The sequence below is a fragment of the Brachionichthys hirsutus genome, chromosome 5 (assembly GCF_040956055.1).
Source record: "Brachionichthys hirsutus isolate HB-005 chromosome 5, CSIRO-AGI_Bhir_v1, whole genome shotgun sequence".
Taxonomy (NCBI): Eukaryota; Metazoa; Chordata; class Actinopteri; order Lophiiformes; family Brachionichthyidae; genus Brachionichthys; species Brachionichthys hirsutus.
This window is the reverse complement of record NC_090901.1, coordinates 9176585-9200191: the sequence shown is the minus strand read 5'-3', so window position 1 is coordinate 9200191 and position 23607 is coordinate 9176585. Positions and strand designations below refer to the sequence as shown.

Here is a 23607-nt window from a genome sequence, read left to right as displayed (position 1 = left end):
CGGAGGGAAAGACGGCATCCGGCCTGAAAAGAAGCTCCGAGGTCGGGGACTCCGGTCGGAGCAACGCTCGTCGTTTCTGGTGAGAGTCCGCAGAGATTCCACGTAGTTTCTTGACAAAATGGCTGTAGGAGTCGTCCCGCAGGGGGGGAACCTTTACACCGGACGGCGTTGACATCCAAAGCGCTGAACAGTTGTTTACTTCGGTGAATGCAGCAGCTCGTTGTGTGGGCAGATACCGATCACCGGCGGGGGGGGGGGGGGGGCGCATTTAACGCGTTTAACCCCCCCCCCCCCCCCCCCCCCTTATGGTTTAACGTGTGTGCCTGGTTCCAGCAAACCCGGAGCAGGTCCGGTCTACAGAAGGAGGGGGGGGGGCTAGCTAGCTAGCTAGCTAGCTAGCATGCGTCGTCCTGCAGAGTTGCTCCCGAAACGTTGCTTGACCCACATTCCAGAGATGTCCCGTCTCGGCCCTCCGCTGAATGCTTGAAATGAGCGGCCTGTGAACTGGTCTAGGGTCTGCGTTAAGCCCTTTGATCTGCTGGAGTGTGTCATGGCAGGAGCAGATTGGAGAGCGGCTCCTGCACTTTGTAGGGATTTAAACCCGCAAGAGACATCTCTCGTTCAATGCGTGCATTTAAGAGTTATTATTATTATTCAACCCCACTCTTTGGGGTTTATTGGTAAAATATATATAGTATTCATCTGCAGTTTGCTAGTCTAACAAGAACAACACACCTTTTACTGGAAATTAATACTAGCGTGTGTTTACAAATCATCTTTTTAAACATTTCCAAGCTTTACATTTACTTTACACACTTTTACATCCGTGATGAAACTCAAATGCTGCAAAAAGCTTCAGCTCCTTTGTGGTTTGGGATTCTGCTCTGTGGGATCTATGAAACGAAACGTCTTTGGGCCCTGGAGGAGAAGAATGAGCTGAAAAGCGTGTATAAGAAATGTGTGGTGAAGGTTCGGTGATGCTCGGTTCCTCCAACACTGGATACCTGCATCTATTTAATAATCACAAAGTCTGGAATATTGCCCGTGAAGAACGGGCTAAGATTCCTAAAGAACGCTGCCAGAGAAGTGTTGTCTGTCTATGCACAACGGTTGCTGCTCGCCGTAGCAACGAAAAGGGCATCCGAGCCATCTGCCCTTAAACACTCGTAATCTCGTTTGTGATTGTTTGATCTGTTTGTGTAATAAGATATTTGAACCAGTTATTTAGCTTCCAGCTGCTTGTGCTCTTCCTCTATGGGCTCCTCTGTGAGGGAGAGATGAGCAGGACGTCTCAGAGGGACATGGGAGGGGGGGAGGCTCCCGGCGAAGTGATGATGAAGTTCGTTCGGTATGCCCCTGTGGCGCATATTGCCACACGCATTGTTCTCATGCGTGAGTCATCTTAGCAGCCTTATTCTTCACGCGCTCATTCAGGCACAAGCATTAATGGTTGATGTGCTGCTGATTTTGTGATTTGTCATAACTCTTCCATTCCACTGTTATTAACAGGAGGGGATGTCGTGTGAGCATCCGGGTATATTTGTCTGCTTGTCTGCATTTTCAACAGTTGGATGAGAAATGTCGCTGAAAGTTTTAAAAGTGATATTAAGACTAAAATGGGTTTGGATCAATACCTTTTGCAGAATTGGATTAGCAGCCTTCCTGCTATTTGTACCAGTTTCAAACAAAACGTGCACTGCTAGAGCGCATAGCTGCACTAATGAAGAGCAATGCTAAAAGTCTATTTAGTTCTGATACGTGAAAAGAAAAAGAAATCTGCTCCACGCCATATCCACTTATAAACAGGATTCATGGATTAGATTAGGGGAATTTCATAAACGACATCAATATTAATCTCAATCTACGCCAAAACTTGATTCAATTCCATTCCTGTTCGACGTATGTCCCACCTTTCCACAAAGTTTCCTGGAATTCAGTCAATCGACCTCTCCGCAGGAGGTAAAAGGCTAATATTAGTGCTGACATATATCGGGCGTTTCACTATAGATCCCAAACAATCCTTTATTAGTTCAATTCTTTCATTTTTCTCGAGACATTTTCCTCATTCCTCAAATGTCAAGTTCACAAATAAGAACTGAACCTAACTGAAATGTTTCCATAGACCGCTAACCGTCGGGGGCAGGAAACACATTGAGCGTCGCTGTTTACAGGTAATATCGTTTTTGGCTGCGGAACTATTGCAGCACTTTCTCTCGTTTCCCTTTGAACGGGTTTCAGTTTGATGGCCGCGAGCCTCAGGAGGCGTGTCACTGCCGGGCTTAAAAATACTTTTGTGCCCAGTCTGGTTCCCGGAGGAGGGCAGGGAGCCGCTGGGCGACGGCGTGCCTGCGTGTGATGGTTTGACGTGGGGTCCGTTCCCTTGGTGAAGGCCTTGGGGATGGCAGGGTAACCCGACCTGCCGTGGAAACAGCTGTGGGAGCTACGTGGTGCTGATCCGTCGGGTCTCTGTAGATCAGGTGATGGTCCGGAACGTGCGCGTGGAGGTGTGTGTGTGTTTGTCAGAGATGATTCGACTACAACTTTAAATCAAACTGCGCAGACTTATTGGACGATTGGAATTCCGTCTCCTGAGGTTTCGCTCAGGCGAGTCTGTTTCCCCCCCCCCCCCCCCCGAGTGTGTGAGCTCGTGTTCGAACGGCGTGCCGAGACAGCTGGCTGAAGGTTAATGTGTCACCGCTCGCTGGGGAGCAGCTGCCTATAGATAGCCGCGAATACAACCTCTAGACGAGGCCGCTCGCATGTAAGCACTCCACCGGTGTGTCAAGCTGGGGAGCGTGTGCCGGTGTTTAAGACCCCCAGCTGGCCTGTTTGATTCAGTCTTACAGGAATGAGTTACACCACGTATGTGAGTTCATCGGTCCCCGTATTAAATATCTGAAACAGGTGAGGGACAAATATTGACCCCCTTTCCCCCCCCCCGTCACTCTTGGCAGGATTTGTGGGAGCTGTCCCCCCACGAACTGTCTGGTCCTTTTTTTGGTAGCAGATACAGGCGCGTGCGCGCACACACACACACACACACACAGGCATTCATGTATGTGGCAGTAGGTTCATTATTAAAGTCTCACTGGTTTCATGAACGCCATATTAAATCTGTTTGTGTTTTTACTTAACTAACCGTAGTTTATAGATATCCACTCCGGTTATGTTTGCTAATCGTGGATTGAAAACGGAGACCTGCGCTCGCCGGCTTAAAATGTCTATTGGCTTCTAAATAACATGATTTATTTTCCAATGCTTAGTAACTTTCTCACTGAGCAGGATTTTTAGTGAGAAAGTTGAATAATTACTAGTTTAAGTCCTATAAATGATCAATTAGAAATCTTTACGATACCGTATTTTGTTTTTGTTTCCGTAGGGTTTGTTTGATTGTCGCACGGCTCTGTGTGACCTGCGGGTCGTTGAAATGACTACAAAAGCTACCGAGAGCCGTTTGTGTTTGCCGTTTGATTTGGGAGCCGATATTGCGATAACCCCGTCCGGCTGGCTGGCCTTGGGCAGATAGCGGCGCGGCTGCTTGTGCCTTCGTAACGGCCATTTAAAGGCGATCTGGACCTGCTGCTGTGATGAGTGCACGCTGGGAGGGAGAGGAAGGCTAATTGTCGCTCTCTCTGATGCTAATGCTCGACTCGCAAAAGGACGGCAGGTGACTCGCCCCAGATCCAGTCCAAACGTGGGGCGATAATCTCCCTAATGAGGCAAACGGGAGGCACGGCAACCATGCTGCCTTTCATTTAGCAATACCGAAGGCTCCGAATGGATTTAAAATACACACACACACCGCGTCTCCGGGAGCCTTCCTTTCTGCCGTGCACAATGCAGCCTTTATGTGCGGCCGCCATAACGGAGCCGGCTCCTCGCCCGCGTCCCCGTTGTCTCGGCCAGCAGGAGAAAAGGCTGCTCCTTTATAAAAGCTCTCCCGTGAATCACGCCAACTGTCGTGGTTGCTCTTTCTCTTCTCGCGTCGGCGATGGCGTCACGCGGTTTGCTGAAGCGCGTCAGCGTCGTATTTGTGAGTGTTGGAGATAATCAATGGCCCTGTGGCGTGATCAGTTTCGCCCAGCAGGGGCGGGACAATAACACGGACCGCTGCAGAGACGCGGCTTCCTTTTGGGATTGTGGTTCCTTTCAGATGGAATTCGAGCCCTACCCTTTCAGCTGATCAGGACAGGTGCCGTTCACTCACAGCGGCAGCATCCATGATGCCTCAGCCCTCCCTCCGCCTCCCTGTTTTTGCTGCATCCACCCGAAAATGCCGTTCTGTGTGGCGTTGAAGATGACGGATTGTCGTTGTGGCTCTACGTCGTCGGTAGAGGAGATTAGAATGCAGGCAGAGGGCTGCTGGTCATGCCTGTTGGTACAGTGTTAGACAGAGAATCAGCATGCATGTGTTCTCCCGCTGTGCATGGAAAAAGCAGCAGGACTTCCATGACGACAAATCCTGAATCGGTACAGCTCTCTGGCCGCCACCCAGCAGATCTGGAGCTCAGGCCTCAAACCGGCCTACTTATGGGACCAGGAATAAGGCTTGGAACACGGATCATGCCCAAAGCCGACACTCAACCCCCCCCCCCCCCCCCCCCCCCGGCTGCCATTTACTTTCCATGGAACATTCATAAAGTGATTTGCAGCCGCAGTCTGCTGGATAATAAACCAGTTATTTTAGAGATGTCCGTGCGTCGTCTCATATCCCCGTCACACATTCGTGAAATGAGGGGATTCTAAATATCACCGTGGAAACCGAATAGAGCTTAACTGCAAAAACCAGCAGTGAATGGATTTAGGATTTCTCATCAAGATAAAAACATGCTGGATTCTTCTGCCAACCCTTGTTTGCATAAGAATTGCTTGTGTGTGTGTGTGTGTGTATATATATATGTATATATATCTTTCAAAATGAATAAAACCAGTTTGAACTTTGTCTCAGGTTAGGGCGTTGTATTAATAATATACAGTATCGGGACAGTTACCGATGAGAGAAACCAGTTTCCTACTGCCATTGTTCTTTGTACAAATTTGCACGACCCGGGGGCTCGAAGCCATCTCCCGGGGGCTCTCGTCTTTGTGCTGCAGACTTTGGGTGACGCTGCTCAGAAGGTGACAGGACGGCTTCTCTTCAGCTGTAACTGAACTGAGGCGAATGTTTTCACCATCATCTCAGATCCTGGAATAATTCGGGTGATTGTTGCTAGTCTAAGCACAGAAGTCATCTGCGCAAGGCAAAGCAGGATTATTATTGGGTAAAAAACATTTGTTCTGACCAGTGAGGCTCAGGAAGAGGAGGCGTAGCATGTGATTGTGACTTTCCCCGTCTTGCTTATCACCATCCTACCAGAATTTACACAATAAATCTCATTAAGTATCCTGTGGGGGTTTGAAATGAGTAGTAAAAACGTGGTGTACAGCTCATAGGATGGTGTGTGATGACCATCTTTTAATAAGAGCGGCTTCGGGGTGGTTAGAAATGAGCGTTCCGTAAATGGGATGTGGCTGTGCTGCACGAGGACAACATGAAGCTGCGTAACTTCACATTCAAGCTGTTCTTTTTGTACCTCTTATTGGACAGAAACGTCCCTCCTTGAAGTTAAACGTTTGACACAATGGCCGTAACATCGCTTAGAATCTAAATCCACCTTTAAAGAGCATGGAGAGAAACTTGCGCGACCTTTCTAAACAAGTGAAAGCACTTTAAAATCTCTTCTAAAACAGTCCGGTAGCCAGTGCGGTGTCTTAAGCATCAGGATCATTTGAATCAATTTCCTCCATTTGCTTAAGGGACTGGCAGAATTCTCAAGTAGCTTTAAATTCCTTATTGACTTCTTAGGCAACGCAGTAAAAGGGAGTTATAGCAGTCTCAATCACGCATCATAAAAACACCCTTTTGCGCTAAGAAGACTGTATTTCTAAAATGAAAAATGTTTTAATGGGACCGTAAAAATGGACGTTTAACTCGAGGCTGGAATTCGCCGTGGCCACGAATCTTTGAATGGCGTTTTCCTCTTTCGTCCTCTGGTCTCTGTTAAAACAGTTTTCTCCTCATTTGGCTTTAAAAGAGAATAAAAAGGATCTTTGCAGTCGGCGAGAGACGGAATGCGGCGCGCTTGACTGATTGGTGAGACAGAGATGTACCGTTGTGTGTCAACACTCGGAGGGAAGCCTCTGAGTGGAGCCATTTTGGACGGAAGGCAGGTTGTGAGCGATAGCTGGAAGACAAAAGGGGTGTCCCTCGGTTGTTGTTGCTGACGGGGCGGCGAGCCCTGAGGAGCCGTAACACTCGTCTGCTTCTCGTCTGGCCCGACTCATCGTCGTCACGGACGACGGATCCTTTTCCGGATCTGCAGCGGCATCGGAGTCGTGCTCTCTGCGGCGGACTAACTCCCAATCAGTTATTCTCATGCACTCGGCATATGTGGTTGGAATGTGTGTTCCGGGCTCGTCCCCCCCCGGTTTAGGATCTGCTTTTACAGTCCAGAGCGCCGGAGGCCGTACTCCAAACTAACCCGTAACCCATCTCTCACCGACTTGTCATGTTTTCCCACAGGGAGGAGTCTAAAGCCAGTGAATGAGCTGAGTCATGATCAACACCTGCGTGCTTGTTGGTCTCGTTCACGCAGCGATCACGTCGAGTCTTTGCTTCTAGTGCGATTGTGAAACACGACTGGCGGCTCCATGATGCGTGTCCGTTTGAAAACGAAGGCTTTTCAGCGCTGCAGGTTTCAGATCAAAGCTGTCTCCTCTGATCGCCTCGCCGCGTCTCCTCTGACCAAGATTCGCCAGAAACATCTTGCGTTTTTGCCATCCTCAGGCCTCCCCTTCCCGAGAGCTCCATGGAAAAGATGAAGCGGTTCAAGCGGCGTCTCTCCCAGACGCTGCGAGGCAGCCACACCATCGACGAGTCGCTGTCGGAGTTGGCCGAGCAGATGACGATCGAAGAGAACGGCCTGAGAGACGGCGGTGAGTTTAGTGTTTCTGTTTTATGATGGTATTCTCAATGTTCTTTAACAATATAACAACTTGATTTTGTTCTCTTCACACCATAAGTAAGAGAATTATGTTGGAAAAGCTGTGGTCATCAGAGCAGAGTGTTTCTTCACTTCCCAAACCCTCAGCGTTTCCTATCGACCCAGTTTCTGTAAACAATCTGATCCGGATCCGAGCCGGCGCCGCGGTGAACCTACAGAAGACGGTTTTATAAATAAAGAAAAATCCATCTTGATGTCCAGACATCAAATTCTTGATCGTGTGAATCGCCGTTGATTGTGGCCGACCTGTCTGTTGGACTCTTTATTTTTGTGTGTGTGTGTGTGACGCTCTCTCTCTCTCTCTCTCTCTCTCTCACACACACACACACACCTACACACACACACACACACACACACACAGCGTGGTCGGTTGCGGCGGACTGATTCTCTGCTGGGAGTGAAGCTTTTACCTACAACACGTTACCATGACTCTCACGATCTGGAACATGTTGAGAGTTTCCATGGCATTGCCATGGCAACTTGGATGACTTGGTGAAACCAGTCAAGCATTTCAATGCCCCCCCCTCCCCCTTTTAAAGTGTTGCACCTCCTCTTCTTCTGGTTTGGCCACCACCCACTCTCTCCTGAAACTCAGGCCTGTCCTCAATTTGGTCTCTTGTCCCAAAGTCGTTGCCCCTCCCCCCCGCCCCCCCCAATTCGCTAAATCAGCCGCTCCTCGTCTGGGAACGAACGAAGCTTTCTATTGAGCTTTTTGTGTAGTGATTAACACCCGTTCTGTGGTTCTGTGCGTCCTATATGGTGGAAGTTTTACGATCATCAAGGACAGAAGTTATTTTATGCCAATAACTTAAAAGATGTCGTCTCTGCAGAGCCCATTGTGAGGAATGGCCGCCCCCCCTCGGCCCACAGCGTCCACTCCTTCCTCCACCAGTACACGGGCTCCTTCAAGAAGCCGCCGATGCGCCGGCCTCAGAGCGTCGTCGGAGGGGGGGGGGGAGGGGGAGGCCTGGGCTCTCTCATGGCCATGCCTCGAAACGGCAGTCGGCTCGGTGAGACACGCCTACAACCTCCACACACACACACTTTACGCCGACTTTAAGGATGTAAGATGTTTGACAAATGTCTAACTCTAGAACTTCAATGAAATAAGTTACCTCTCCGTCAGTCTTATTATCCTCAATAAGACGTGTTGTGTCTCCCGTGCTTGATAAGAATGAGCTACTGGAGTGTTTTTTTCTTTCCTGCAGTGCTGAAGTCATCCGCCCTTCTCTGCTTTTGCCTTCTGTCTCTAATCCAGATATCGTCCATGAGAACCTGAAGATGGGGTCGGACGGGGAGAGCGACCAGGCGTCGGGGACGTCCTCTGACGAGGTGCAGTCGCCCACCGGCGTTTGCCTGAGGACCAGAGGGAACAGACGCATCTCTGCAGAGGTTGGATTACTTCCTCTGTGTTTTCAGACTTTTCACTGTTGAAACATGACACATCTGCTCCTACGTCCACGTTCTCTGAAGGTGTTTTGGGTGAATCACTGAAAAACGAGGAGCGCATTTCACAAAAAACTTTATTTATTTATTTATTTTAACAAGAAGAGGTGTTGAAGATCATCGCTCCGTGCTGCAGCCTGGTGCAGGTGTTCTGCCGATGTCTGTCATGGACACAAAATGTTCTCAGCTGCCTTCATAATCCCACCAACACACACACACACACACACACACACACACACACACACACACCACGTGGTTTGACAGTCCCCACCGCTGCAATGCGTTTGACCTCTTTCTTTACTTCCCCTCTCTTGCACGCAACCAGATTTTGGTAATCCGCTCATGATTAGGTAACGTCAACACATTATGGAAAGACTATTTTTTAAAGTTTTTTTTTTTTTTGGCCCACACTGCTTTAGCTTTAGGCCGAGTTTTTACCCAGATTCACCCCGACCAACAATCGCAGCAGAAATCCGGTTTGAAACTTTAGTCGGTTCCGGCATCCCGCATTCTGTGTGAGGCGTCCTGAGTCACTCCGGTAATTTGAAAAGGTGTATTCGGGATCCTTTCATCCAAGCTCTAGACGGATATTGACCTTCAATGCTCATTGAAAGACAGACGAGCCCGCGCTGTCCGTGCCTTCTTCATTCTTCCACTTCCTCATTCAAATGCTGCCGTTTTCCTGTTTCCTCACCGCAGCGAGGCCGATGGCAGTGGAAACGTCATCTCTCGTTTAGTTTACATTGCACAGATGCAGATTCTACAGCGATCAGGTGGTGCTTTGAACATTCCCTCAGGCATGGCAGTCTCAATCAGTTCCTACAGTTTGTGTGCGAGACGCTTTATTTTAATTTTTTTTTTTTACAAATTCACGAGAAAGAAGTTTGTGTGTGACGAAGCCAATGCATGAGCGATTTCATTTGAACAGCACAGCGATAATACCTCCTATTCGTAAAGTTAAAGATCAAAAAAAAAAAAGCTCTTAAAGCAATTTCACTTGTGAATTTGTCATGGCTTTGCTTCGCACCGCCAGAAGACTTAATTGAACAGAGCATATGGAAAGACAGACGTGCACACGCTAAAGACAGACGTGCACACGCTAAAGACAGACGCGCACACGCTAAAGCAGAACCGGATCAAGAATGAAAGCCTGAACCCATCTGCCTCGTAGCGACACACGAGAAGCAGCGCGAGGGCAGAGGAGAAATCCCTTTTATCCCGAGGTAACCGATGAGATGAACTCACTGCCGTCTTGAATGTTGCTGACGTGAAATTGAATCGCACCAAGTTCCTTTTAATAATTAGCTGGAATCGGATGTCGGTTTTAAACACATTTTTCTTTTATTCAGCTAAAATTCCACTCAGAATTTCCACAACAGAACCCAATATTTAATGTGGCTGACATCTTGAACCGCACGTTGCACAGTACCTGCTGGGGCGATTGTGCAACCGAAGGTCTTGTGAGACACACACACACACACACACACGTCCCTCCCCCCCGTGATGATGTTTATTGGCTGTTTTGATCGCGGGAGTCATTTTTTCATTTTTTTTTTGAGCAGACACTGGCAGCTCGGCAAGACGAGCCAAGCGTGCGAGACTGCGCGAAAGAAAGAAAAGAAAAAGCCTTCAACGCGTAGTTAAGCAGCTTACTCCGTTTGGGGCTAACCACACGCATAACATGACACACGGCCTCTCGCCGTGCGCCGAGAAATTGTGCAAGCAACACTCCTCACATCCTGTGACTCTTTCACGAGCGCACACACACACACGCACACACTCTGTGCACTGTCTGCGTGGGTGTGAGAGGCGCGATCGAAGCTGATGAAAACGCCGCGTGGCCTCATTCTTTTGTCTTCATACTGGGAAGGACATGAGTGAGAGAAGAGAAGAGAAGTGTGTGAGGAAATGTGCCCGTCTGTGGTCAGGTAGAGGATTACAAGCCTCTCGCTGGGGTGGGAACAATGTTTTGGGATTGCATCACAAGGATTACGCTAATACAGTCCAGATGGGCCCCTGTTCTAACTGATTAGATCGGGTTGATTGGACAACTGGAGGGGTTGGGAGGTTGCAGAGGTCAGCAGACTGAAGGCATTGCCGTCTCGGGGGGGGCACAAAACATGAACCCTGAGAGGAACTACAGACCCGCTGAACTGCATGTTATCTCATCGGCCTACATCACCGCGACATTTCTAGATTTCACTAATGCTTTCAGAGCTAAACAACAACTGTCCCGATCATCCATTGAGCTTCTCAAATGTGAGAATCGGCTGCTTCGCTTTGGATTTTATGACCATGAAATAACTTTTGGGCTGTTGTGAGGACAAATGTGCAACATACAGATGTCATCTTGTCCTCTGGGAAATTATAAGGAATAATTTAATTTAACCGATTAGTCAAATAGCTTGAGAGAAAAATCATTGGTGCAGCTCCAAACTGATCATTGCAACTCCAAGGTCATCCACGTCATTAACCTCAGTGTGAATGTTTTTGGGTTCGTATATGTTAATTTGTTTTTTTTTAAATTATCCTAAATAACGCGTCTTTAGCGGGACAGTCTGTTACGCAACAAAGATGTCCATTCACTAAAACCTTTACCAGCTTCCCTGCAAAATGTCCATTGTGCATTATTTTCTCAATTTGTGATAAAAACAAAACAAGAACCAGCACTTCCTGTGACGCTGCGTGCCGTAATCAGACATCCGAAGGCCACAACAAAGGAAAAAGCTATTAATCATAGTCATGGTATGAGTAACAGGCGATCCAGCTCGCTCAGAGATTCTGGAATGAACTTGTTCAGCTGTGGAAAATCCAAAGTTGTGTGTCGCATGTCGAGGAGGAGGAGGAGGAGGAGGAGGAGGAAGGGGGGGGTGCTAAGTGTTACCTCAGAGGAAGTGGATTTAAAGCTGCTCGAGAGAAAGACGTGGGGGTGGATTAACAGCAATCTAACAAATGGAGGAAATACGTGATTGGAAATATCCAGATATTGTTTTTTGTGTGTGTTTTTCATTTTATATAACAAGTCATTGGGATCATGCTTTAGTACTTTGTGTTTCTCGGAAGGACTTAACCCTGAACTCTTGAAGGGCTCCACAGACGGCCTTTCTGTAGATACTCGACTCGTTTATTCTGGATTCCTGCCATTTTGTTATCAATCATTGGCATTTATTCAGAGCTTACACAGTTAACAGACTATCCATGTTTTTTTTATTTTTTATTTTACATCATACTGACGCTGTTTTTAAAATGGGTGCCTTTTTTTTTCTGTCTCTGCTCAGGACCTGAACAAACGCCTGTCCCTCCCTGCTGACATCCGGATACCTGACGGGTACCTGGAGAAGCTGCAGCTGAGGAGCCCCCCCTTCGACCAGCCGCTGAGTCGACGCTCCCGCAGAGCATCGCTGGTGAGACTGACAGAGGGCGAGAAAAGAGAGAGAGGCTTTTGTGGTTTTGATGTCTTAGCAGTTTAACACCAACTTTTTGCTGCAAGTTTAATCTTCTTCTTCCTCTGGCTTTAAACCAAAGTGCATCCCCAACAGTGCTGTGGTGTTTGGTCATCGTTATGTTGTAGCTGCCTTGTTATCACTGGAGTAAATGCACCGTTAAATCTTTTTATAGTAACAAATAGATCTCAGCCTAGCTGTGAGTGTCTTCCTATTTGAAATGTACCCTTGGTTTTATAGACAGCTGTCACTGGGTGTGTACAGAGAAAAACAACAATTTAATGTGAGACGTATTAAAATACTCAAGGGCCTGTAGCTCCAAACGCTGATCTGAGAAGCAACGCAGGAGGAGTGGATGGAAATAGAGAGCAGAGCGGAGTGGACGCGGAGTGGAAGGAGAACTCTGGGAGTTTGGTTTTATTCAGGGGCAGCGAGAAACGGGAGTAGAGAGGACGAGCGCTCACACCTTGTCCTTTGACTTTTTAATCTCATCATCTCAGGCTCTTGTGGCGTGTTTACAGTGCACGTCCGTATTTACTCAGCCGCTTCAGTAATTGGCTTGTGCTTTTCCTCTGAATCTGTCAGAAGCAGGACAGGGGGAAAGTAGGGACACTGCGTTTGCACCTACCGTACACTCGCCTGCGGCGATGACGATCCATGCGCTGGTATTGATCTTCATGCTGGACACAAGTCCGCTGAAGCTGCCTGCAGGCTTTAAGCTCTTAGTTGCTACAGATGCTTTTCCGAAGACTCGACTGAAAGTTGCCGGAGGATAACGCTAATAAAGAGGCGGCTCTCATTAACGCTGTTTGTCCTTCTCTCTTCTCCAGTCGGAAATTGGCTTTGGGAAGCTGGAGACTTACATCAAACTGGACAAACTAGGCGAGGTAGGTGAGCTTTTGTGTGTTTGCTGATCACCTCATCCACCTTATCGGGCGACAGCTTGACTGTTTCCTCACCTCCCTCTCGTCTTCCTGTCTTCTAGGGCACATATGCCACAGTTTACAAAGGGAGGAGTAAGCTGACGGACAACCTCGTGGCGCTGAAGGAGATCCGGCTTGAGCACGAGGAAGGGGCCCCATGCACAGCTATCAGAGAGGGTAAAATGATCAATGCGCTGCACCATGAACGTTATTAGGCCCGAGCGCCTATTCTAGGCGTAAGGGGCTATTGCTTTTGCAACGCAGAAGACAAGTTGACGAGCGTAGCGAGTCAACCCTCAACAAAGTTGACGAGCGCAGCTCGTCAACCCTCGGCATCCAACTTTGCCATGCTGTTGAGGACGACCAACACACCCATGCACACACACACCGACACTCAACAGCACACACACACACCCCGACACTAAACAACACAAATGCACACACACAGAGGTCCACAAACACGAGTTGACGAGCGCAGCGAGTCAACTCGTGTTTGTAACTGTCTTCCGATGGTTGACGAGCGCAGCGAGTCAACCATCGGGCGACCAACACACCCACGCCCAGACCCACGACACTCAACAGCACACACACACACACCCCGATACTAAACAACACAGACACACAGACACACACACACACACACAAACACGAGTTGACGAGCGAAGCTCGTCAACTCGTGTTTGTGTGCCCCCACAGGCGCGTAGCCCTCGTCGAGACCATTCCAAAAACGTATTTTGTGTAGAACTCGCATACTCAGAAAAAAAGTTATATTGTTTTTGCAAAAATTCTTTATTCTTTTTAGGCCCGAGCGCCTATTCTAGGCGTAAGGGGCTATTGCTTTTGCAACGCAGAAGACGACAAGTCGACGAGCGCAGCTCGTCAACTCTCGACAAAGTTGACGAGCGCAGCTCGTCAACCCTCGACAAAGTTGACGAGCGCAGCTCGTCAACCCTCGGCATCCAACACACTCACGCACACACACACCGACACTAAACAACACAAACGCACACACACAGAGATCCACAAACACGAGTTGACGAGCGCAGCGAGTCAACTCGTGTTTGTAACTGTCTTCCGATGGTTGACGAGCGCAGCGAGTCAACCATCGGGCAACCAACACACCCACGCCCACACCCACGACACTCAACAGCACACACACACACACCCCGACACTAAACAACACAGACACACAGACACACACACACACACACAAACACGAGTTGACGAGCGAAGCTCGTCAACTCGTGTTTGTGTGCCCCCACAGACGCGTAGCCCTCGTCGAGACCATTCCGAAAATGTATTTTGTGTAGAAATCGCACACTCAGAAAAAAAGTTATATTGTTTTTGCAAAAATTCTTTATTCTTTATTCTTTATTCTTTATTCTGCTGTTTAAACGGCAATTTGACCCCCTGAACATGCTCGAAAACTCACCAAACTTTGAACCAAGCTCAGAACCGGCGAAAAATTAATTATTTTATGTGTTTTAAAATTGGGAATGAAAAAGTGGCGCGCTAGCGCCACCTACAAAAATCACAATGCATTGTGCCTATGGGGGGTCCGACGCCAACTTTGTCGGATAGCCACGAAATTCGGTACACACATGCGTCAAGTCAGGGCAAAAAAAAAAAAAAATTATGGCCACGCCCCCAAACACACAGGAAGGCGGCCATATTGGATATAATTTTAAAAACTGCAGAGTCAGCGTTTGCACACACACACACTCCAATCCAAACCAAATTTTAAACACTTATTGACCCTTCCTACCTGGACACTTTAAAAGGGAAACTTTGACAATCAGCCTTACAGCGCCCCCTAGAGAACGATAACAAAAATTGAATGGGAATTAAAAAAATACTTTGCCAGAAATGATTGAAACTTACCAGAAAAGTCCCTCATGTGGTCCCGATCAAAAAACACAATCGTAACCATGTTGTTTTTACGCTGTTGCCATGGCGATGGCAACCCCTCCTATGGGGAGGGGTCCGACGCCAACTTTGTCGGACAGCCACGAAATTCGGTACAGACATGCGTCATGTCAGGGCAAAAAAAAAATGTATTGTGGCCACGCCCCCAGACACACAGGAAGGCGGCCATATTGGATTGAAACTCCTGATGGCAGATGGCCATATAATCCAAATAACGATTTGACTAAACTGTGACCTACTCATGCAGCTCAAATCTAAACACTTGCGAAGCCCTCAGGACAAAAGCGGCGCGCGTCGGCGGGTCAGCTCAACGGCCTGTCGGCCGGCGAGGGCCTACAACGCCGCTTGCGGCTTTAATTCTTCTTCTTCTTTATTCTTCTTCTTTGTTCTGCTGTTTAAACGGCAATTTGACCCCCTGAACGTGCTCGAAAACTCACCAAACTTTGAACCAAGCTCAGAACCGGCGAAAAATTAATTATTTTATGTGTTTTAAAATTGGGCATGAAAAAGTGGCGCGCTAGCGCCACCTACAAAAATCACAATGCATTGTGCCTATGGGGGGTCCGACGCCAACTTTGTCGGACAGCCACGAAATTCGGTACACACATGCGTCAAGTCAAGGCAAAAAAAAAAAAGTATTATGGCCACGCCCCCAGACACACAGGAAGGCGGCCATATTGGATATAATTTTAAAAACTGCTGAGTCAGCGTTTGCACACACACACAATCCAATCCAAACCAGATTTTAAACACTTATTGACCCTTCCTACCTGGACATTTTAAAAGTGAAACTTTGACAATCAGCCTTACAGCGCCCCCTAGAGAACAATAACAAAAATTGAATGGGAATTAAAAAAATACTTTGCCAGAAATGATTGAAACTTACCAGAAAAGTCCCTCATGTGGTCCCGATCAAAAAACACAATCGTAACCACGTTGTTGTTTTTACGGTGTTGCCGTGGCGATGGCAACCCCTCCTATGGGGAGGGATCCGACGCCAACTTTGTCGGACAGCCACGAAATTCGGTACAGACATGCGTCATGTCAGGGCAAAAAAAAATGTATTGTGGCCACGCCCCCAGACACACAGGAAGGCGGCCATATTGGATTGAAACTCCTGATGGCAGATGGCCATATAATCCAAATAGCGATTTGACTAAACTGTGAGCTACTCATGCAGCTCAAATCTAAACACTTGCGAAGCACTCAGGACAAAAGCGGTGTGCGTCGGCGGGTCAGCTCAACGGCCTGTCGGCCGGCGAGGGCCTACAACGCCGCTTGCGGCTTTAATTCTTTTTCTTTTTCTTTTTCTTTTTCTTTTTCTTTGTTCTGCTGTTTAAACGGCAATTTGACCCCCTGAACATGCTCGAAAACTCACCAAACTTTGAACCAAGCTCAGAACCGGCGAAAAATTAATTATTTTATGTGTTTTAAAATTGGGCATGAAAAAGTGGCGCGCTAGCGCCACCTACAAAAATCACAATGCATTGTGCCTATGGGGGGTCCGACGCCAACTTTGTCGGACAGCCACGAAATTCGGTACACACATGCGTCAAGGCAGGGCAAAAAAAAAAAAGTATTATGGCCACGCCCCCAGACACACAGAAAGGCGGCCATATTGGATATAATTTTAAAAACTGCAGAGTCAGCGTTTGCACACACACACTCTCCAATCCAAACCATATTTTAAAAACTAATTGACCCTTCCTATCTGGACACTTTAAAAGGGAAAGTTTGACAATCAGCCTTACAGCGCCCCCTAGAGAACGATAACAAAAATTGAATGGGAATTAAAAAAATACTTTGCCAGAAATGATTGAAACTTACCAGAAAAGTCCCTCATGTGGTCCCGATCAAAAAACACAATCGTAACCACGTTGTTGTTTTTACGCCGTTGCCATGGCGATGGCAACCCCTCCTATGGGGAGGGGTCCGACGCCAACTTTGTCGGACAGCCACGAAATTCGGTACAGACATGCGTCATGTCAGGGCAAAAAAAAAATGTATTGTGGCCACGCCCCCAGACACACAGGAAGGCGGCCATATTGGATTGAAACTCCTGATGGCAGATGGCCATATAATCCAAATAACGATTTGACTAAACTGTGAGCTACTCATGCAGCTCAAATCTAAACACTTGCGAAGCACTCAGGACAAAAGCGGCGTGCGTCGGCGGGTCAGCTCAACGGCCTGTCGGCCGGCGAGGGCCTACAACGCCGCTTGCGGCTTTAATTTTCTTTTTCTTTTTCTTTTTCTTTTTCTTTGTTCTGCTGTTTAAACGGCAATTTGACCCCCTGAACATGCTCGAAAACTCACCAAACTTTGAACCAAGCTCAGAACCGGCGAAAAATTAATTATTTTATGTGTTTTAAAATTGGGCATGAAAAAGTGGCGCGCTAGCGCCACCTACAAAAATCACAATGCATTGTGCCTATGGGGGGTCCGACGCCAACTTTGTCGGACAGCCACGAAATTCGGTACACACATGCGTCAAGGCAGGGCAAAAAAAAAAAAGTATTATGGCCACGCCCCCAGACACACAGAAAGGCGGCCATATTGGATTGAAACTCCTGATGGCAGATGGCCATATAATCCAAATAACGATTTGACTAAACTGTGAGCTACTCATGCAGCTCAAATCTAAACACTTGCGAAGCACTCAGGACAAAAGCGGCGTGCGTCGGCGGGTCAGCTCAACGGCCTGTCGGCCGGCGAGGGCCTACAACGCCGCTTGCGGCTTTAATTTTCTTTTTCTTTTTCTTTTTCTTTTTCTTTGTTCTGCTGTTTAAACGGCAATTTGACCCCCTGAACATGCTCGAAAACTCACCAAACTTTGAACCAAGCTCAGAACCGGCGAAAAATTAATTATTTTATGTGTTTTAAAATTGGGCATGAAAAAGTGGCGCGCTAGCGCCACCTACAAAAATCACAATGCATTGTGCCTATGGGGGGTCCGACGCCAACTTTGTCGGACAGCCACGAAATTCGGTACACACATGCGTCAAGGCAGGGCAAAAAAAAAAAAGTATTATGGCCACGCCCCCAGACACACAGAAAGGCGGCCATATTGGATATAATTTTAAAAACTGCAGAGTCAGCGTTTGCACACACACACTCTCCAATCCAAACCATATTTTAAAAACTAATTGACCCTTCCTATCTGGACACTTTAAAAGGGAAAGTTTGACAATCAGCCTTACAGCGCCCCCTAGAGAACGATAACAAAAATTGAATGGGAATTAAAAAAATACTTTGCCAGAAATGATTGAAACTTACCAGAAAAGTCCCTCATGTGGTCCCGATCAAAAAACACAATCGTAACCACGTTGTTTTTACGCCGTTGCCATGGCGATGGCAACCCCTCCTATGGGGAGGGGTCCGACGCCAACTTTGTCGGACAGCCACGAAATTCGGTACAGACATGCGTCATGTCAGGGCAAAAAAAAAAATGTATTGTGGCCACGCCCCCAGACACACAGGAAGGCGGCCATATTGGATTGAAACTCCTGATGGCAGATGGCCATATAATCCAAATAACGATTTGACTAAACTGTGAGCTACTCATGCAGCTCAAATCTAAACACTTGCGAAGCACTCAGGACAAAAGCGGCGTGCGTCGGCGGGTCAGCTCAACGGCCTGTCGGCCGGCGAGGGCCTACAACGCCGCTTGCGGCTTTAATTTATATTACATTTGAGAACACTAGATCTTCTATTATCAGCAGTTCGGTCGTCCTCTTCAGCACAGATGTCGGTTTCCTTTGGATTTTGAAAATGATACCAGAAATATTTCATTATTTTGCTCATTTGATTGATGCGAGATCTTTATTTTCATTTTCCTCGATCACATGGTCAGAGAATTCATCTTGAAAGTCTTTGAAATGAAACGAAAGTCAACATGAAAGATGTGTTGGTTGTTTTTTACAACAGGAAGGAACCTGCAAACCTGTACCAGGAGAGCGACGTTTCCTTCGTGCTTGTTCCTTCGTGGTTTATTTAAGCCACCGAGACTTTTCGTTTCTGATCGATTTCTTGACAAATTCAACAAGTAGACTTGATTTATTCAAGGAAAATCCACTACACGAGTGTGATTACATCTGCACTGATGCAGCTGCGTCCTCTCTCCCCCCCCCCCCAGTGTCGTTACTGAAGGACCTGAAACACGCCAACATTGTCACGCTGCACGATATCATCCACACGGAGAAGTCGCTCACACTGGTCTTCGAGTACCTGGTGAGACCAACAGCCTTTGCACAGATGCGAAAAATAGAAATATGTGACATGATTATTATTCATGTCGCCTCTGCGGCGTCGAGGTTGATATTTCGGGGGCACAGCGCTTCGACAGTTGCTGTTCCACTCTTTGAAGCTCTTCATCTTCCTCTTTCTTTCTCTCCCCTCTCGCACTTTATTTATTTTCTAGGACAAAGACCTCAAACAGTACATGGATGACTGCGGGAACATCCTGAGCATGCAGAATGTAAAGGTGAGCCCTCTGCAGGAGTCCTGCTGGTTGTTGGTGTCGACACAAGGAATGCTGTTGGTGTGCCCCCTAGTGGAGGAGTCGAGTCGGTGTGGAGATTTGAAATGAAATCTTGCAACCCTGCTTGTCGATATAATTTAATTTGTTTGAGACCATTGTATTGAAATTTGGTTTAACATTCCTTTGGAAAGGATAGTAAATATTTAAACGTATTAAATCTCAGCTTAGGTTCTTGTCTCCGATAGGTTGGTTTTGATAAATTGCATCTAATATCCGAATCTGTATTGTATTAACAGTATTACTTAAAAGTGATTCAGCAATGTGATTATAGCTCGCTGATGTGCAATATCTCTTTTCTTAGATCTTCCTGTACCAGATCCTGCGTGGCCTTGCATACTGTCACAGACGCAAAGTTCTTCACAGAGACCTGAAACCGCAGAATCTGCTCATCAACGACCGAGGAGAACTCAAACTGGCTGACTTCGGTAACAGGAAACGTGCTGGCATAAATTATTTACTTGCGTAAGAGTGCGTGTGAAATTAATTATCAAGCGTTTGAATGAAAGGTTCATCTATATTTCACAAATACTGCGATAGAAATAAATCTGATTAAAAAAAATTCTAACACTTAATTTGAAAAGAAGCTCCTTCCTGCTACCAAATGGCTCCATTGGATCTATTTTTATCTGCTCTCCAGGTCTGGCAAGGGCAAAGTCTGTGCCCACTAAAACGTATTCTAACGAGGTGGTGACGCTTTGGTATCGACCTCCCGACGTGCTGCTCGGCTCCTCTGAGTATTCCACGCAGATAGACATGTGGTGAGTGGCCCTCGATCAAACGGGGCTGATTACAACTGTTGAAAAGCACAAAGTCGACTGCTGGGCCGTGTGAGAGCACAGCGGCAAAGTGGAACCTCGAGAAGCGACCACGCCTGTGTGGTTTCCGTGGCGCTGGTTGTGATTCGTGGTGTTTGCAAAGACGATTGGAGAGTAAATCACCTGGTGCTCCATTGTTGAGCAGCAGGCGGGCCCTCGTTGGCAGCGAGGACTTCCACATAGCGATCAATGGCCACTCCCATGCTGTTACGGAATTTAATCCTGCATGGTTTCTGTTTTGCGTGGACCTCAGCGCCTTCCTTAGCATTAGCCTTGGCTTAAGTCCTATTCAAATAGGTTAAATCAGCAGCCCAAAAAGTAGATCACATTTTTTTTAATCCAGAAAGTTGCTTGCAGTGTAAACACAGAAAACCTGTCCTGTTGCTAAAGCCGCGTCTCACCTCAGGGGCGTTGGCTGTATATTCTATGAGATGGCTGCCGGCAGGCCCCTGTTCCCGGGTTCCACCGTGGAGGATGAGCTCCACCTCATCTTCAGACTGCTAGGTAAGTGCTGCCCCCTTCTGACGGGGAGGGGTTCAACCTTTTACTGTGATCCCTTAATCACATTAACGCTGGCGTGTAGCCCCACTGGCTGCATGAAAAGCCCCTCCAGCTGCCATGGTACAGCCTGTTACCCGATTCTGACTCTAACGTGTCCCTCCACAGGCATTCCCACAGAAGACAGCTGGCCTGGAATATCCTCCATTGATGAGTTCAAGTCCTACAAGTTCCCCAAATATAAAGTCCAGCCCCTTGTTAACCATGCGCCCAGGTGAGACGTGGACAAAAATGTGCTTTCATTGCTGTGGGCTATCTTTCGACATCAGCTACGAGGTGCTGCAGCTTCTCAAATGCGCTTATGTCAGATATTTCCATGGCAGTTGAGCACCTTCGCAGTTTCTTAACACGCCCCTCCTCCTCCTCTTTTGCTAGCCCGCTAATCATTGAAGATGGAAATGAACAAATGTTTGAAAGTATCAGATCCAGGTATAAGAGCTGCAACCATGCTCTAGAGCTTTTAGAGGTAGACATTAGAATGATTGCTTGGTCTAGTTAGAAGTGTGTGTGTGTGTGTGTGTGTGTGTGTGTGTGTGTCACTTCCTGTAAGGAAATCCTGTGGAATAGTTGACTGTTTCCTTCCTTCTGCTTGCAGCATCTGTGCGTCACCCCACATCTACTGACCTCTCTCTTTCTCGCTGCCCCCCCCCCCACCCCTACCCCTCAGGTTGGACAGTGATGGCATTGACCTGTTGATGTCATTCCTAAAAGTGAGTCTCGCCATGATCTGCCAGGCATGAATGTCATGTTAAAAGCAGCTTGACATTTTGCAGCTATGCTAGGACTGTATTTTTGGAATGAAATGCATCAGGGCGTGTTCAACGCATTTAGCAAACGCAATACTGACCCAGTTTCTTTTTTGTTCTTTCGTGACTTTGTTTTTATTACTTCCTGTACATCTCAGTACGAGTCAAGAAAGAGGATCTCCGCTGATGAAGCAATGAGACAGCCATACTTCAGGAGCCTGGGCCCACGTGTGCAGACGCTGCCAGAGAGTGAGTAATGAAATGGCAAAGCAGCAACACAGACATGGCAGGCTCTATTAGGTACAACTTAAAGGATATTACAGTGTGCAGTGAGGATAAGTCACAACCCCACACCAAAGACGCCATTGTCCTGGCAACAGGTGATTTGTGTTGCACTGACTAACTCTTTGTGTTTGGCAGACACGTCCATATTCACTCTGAAGGAGGTCCAGCTGCAGAGGGATCCCGGCTACCGGAATTCGTCGTACCCCGAGTCGGGTGAGGAATAATTCATGCTTCGATTGTAAACCTGGGTATTTTTTATTAACTCTAGGGCGTTGCACAGCCGACGGAGAGATAAGAATTATGTCAATTTTCCATTCATCTGCATCATCTCAGCTACACGTCTCTCTACACATCTGTTACCATATGACCGAATACATTTCAACCCGCCCCAAACTTATAATTGAATCCAGTTCCCCCACAGTGGTGTAATATTAAACCGTCCGTGCCTGGCTATTTTGATTTTGATTGGCCTGTTACCATTTGTCATTATACTGGCAGCATATTGGAAAAAAAAGATCAATTCTATCTTGTGGAAAAAAAGTGGAATCAATTTTTGAAAATTTGACCCAGGATTCCATTGCTATATTAAAAATATACCCAAGCAAACAAATGTGGGTGTTGGCAAAAAGAAAAAGAAGATGCTCCTTTATCTTTGCTATCAAAGTGAGGGAGAGATCGATGTGTACGTAGCAACCGTAGCTAATTCCTACTTTGTCTTGTTTTTCTTCAGGCAACGGGAAGAGCAGAAGACAAAGCATGCTGTTTTAGATTCTCTGGATCATATTGTTTTTATTAGGGAAGGATCTCCCAGCTGGATCAATAACCTGAAGTGGATGTTGCAGTCGGGTATCGTCATCGCTACCCCATGACTACTTGGGAGACTTGTTGTCCACGTTGCGACCGACCCGCCCCCCCCCTTTCCCAGGTTTGGCCTGAACTGGCCCGAAAGAGACATTTATAAACTGTGCATCTATATTTATTGTGAAGATTTGCTGCTAAATACAACTACTGTCTAGAAATCTAACTGGCTCAGTCACTTTAACGAGTACATGCAATGTGTATAGATTTCAATGTTTTTTTTGAACTGGTGGTATGAACAGTGATATCTTTGTCATTATTTTCCATTTTCATATGGATCTCCTCGAGCATGCCGACAGAGATGTTTCTGTAACGACTCAGAAGGGTTTGATTTTCTGTCGATGCTGCTCGCAGCTGCATTTATCATTTTTGGAACATTTTCTCTGGAGATTTTTGAGGCTGGCTTTAGTAATAAAAAAAGAATCCTGACTAGAGGCTTAAATTAGAGCTGCGCTGCCAAGATCAGTGCGGGAAGCTTCTTGTCTGACGTATCATTCCATGATGCTGTGGTCTCTACCGTGACCAATGAACAGATGCATGGGAGCGAAAAGGCAAGATAGAATTATCAATCAGGGCATTATTTGATTACCGTAGCTATGCCTCCTAGATGCTTCAGAAACTAACTGCCACGAGCAGCAATCTCCTGCTCATCCACCTCAATCCAAGTCGGTTTAAGGTGCAAAGGGACTTCCCAGTGTTGAACGCCACCTGTGTGTGTGTGTGTGTTAGATTCCATTCCCGCCGCCATCGGCTGTTAAAAGCGAACCTTCCTCCTGGATGGCCTCCGTCATCGTGTTGCATGCCTGCTCTGGTGTCTGAGGAAGCAGGGCGCACTAGCGATAGTCCCGCCTTCAGAGAATGTGTTAGACGGACTGTTTTAAATGTTTCAGGAGATGTTTTGTATGATATTTAACTTTGTGGATAACTGTTAACATTGTGGGATGTCGTTGCAGATGCACACCCAGCTTTTTTTTTGTTTTGTTTCTCAGAGGAAAAATAAAATCTAAACTTTAAACAGAAATCA

The 23607-nt window shown here is 47.1% G+C and overlaps 1 protein-coding gene across 1 annotated transcript; it reads left to right on the top strand.

Annotated features, from left to right (window-relative positions):
• The first annotated feature begins 72 nt into the window (after positions 1-72).
• Positions 73-23598, top strand: LOC137894045 (cyclin-dependent kinase 17-like). Its single transcript, XM_068739506.1, has 17 exons — positions 73-79; positions 6827-6975; positions 7874-8053; positions 8302-8435; positions 11768-11893; positions 12763-12819; positions 12918-13032; positions 18917-19011; positions 19202-19264; positions 19623-19746; positions 19959-20079; positions 20543-20640; positions 20803-20908; positions 21362-21404; positions 21599-21689; positions 21861-21938; positions 22456-23598. The coding sequence occupies exons 2-17, from the start codon at positions 6849-6851 to the stop codon at positions 22491-22493; spliced, it is 1596 nt and encodes a 531-aa protein (XP_068595607.1). The 5' UTR covers positions 73-79; positions 6827-6848; the 3' UTR covers positions 22494-23598.
• Positions 23599-23607: the final 9 nt, after the last annotated feature.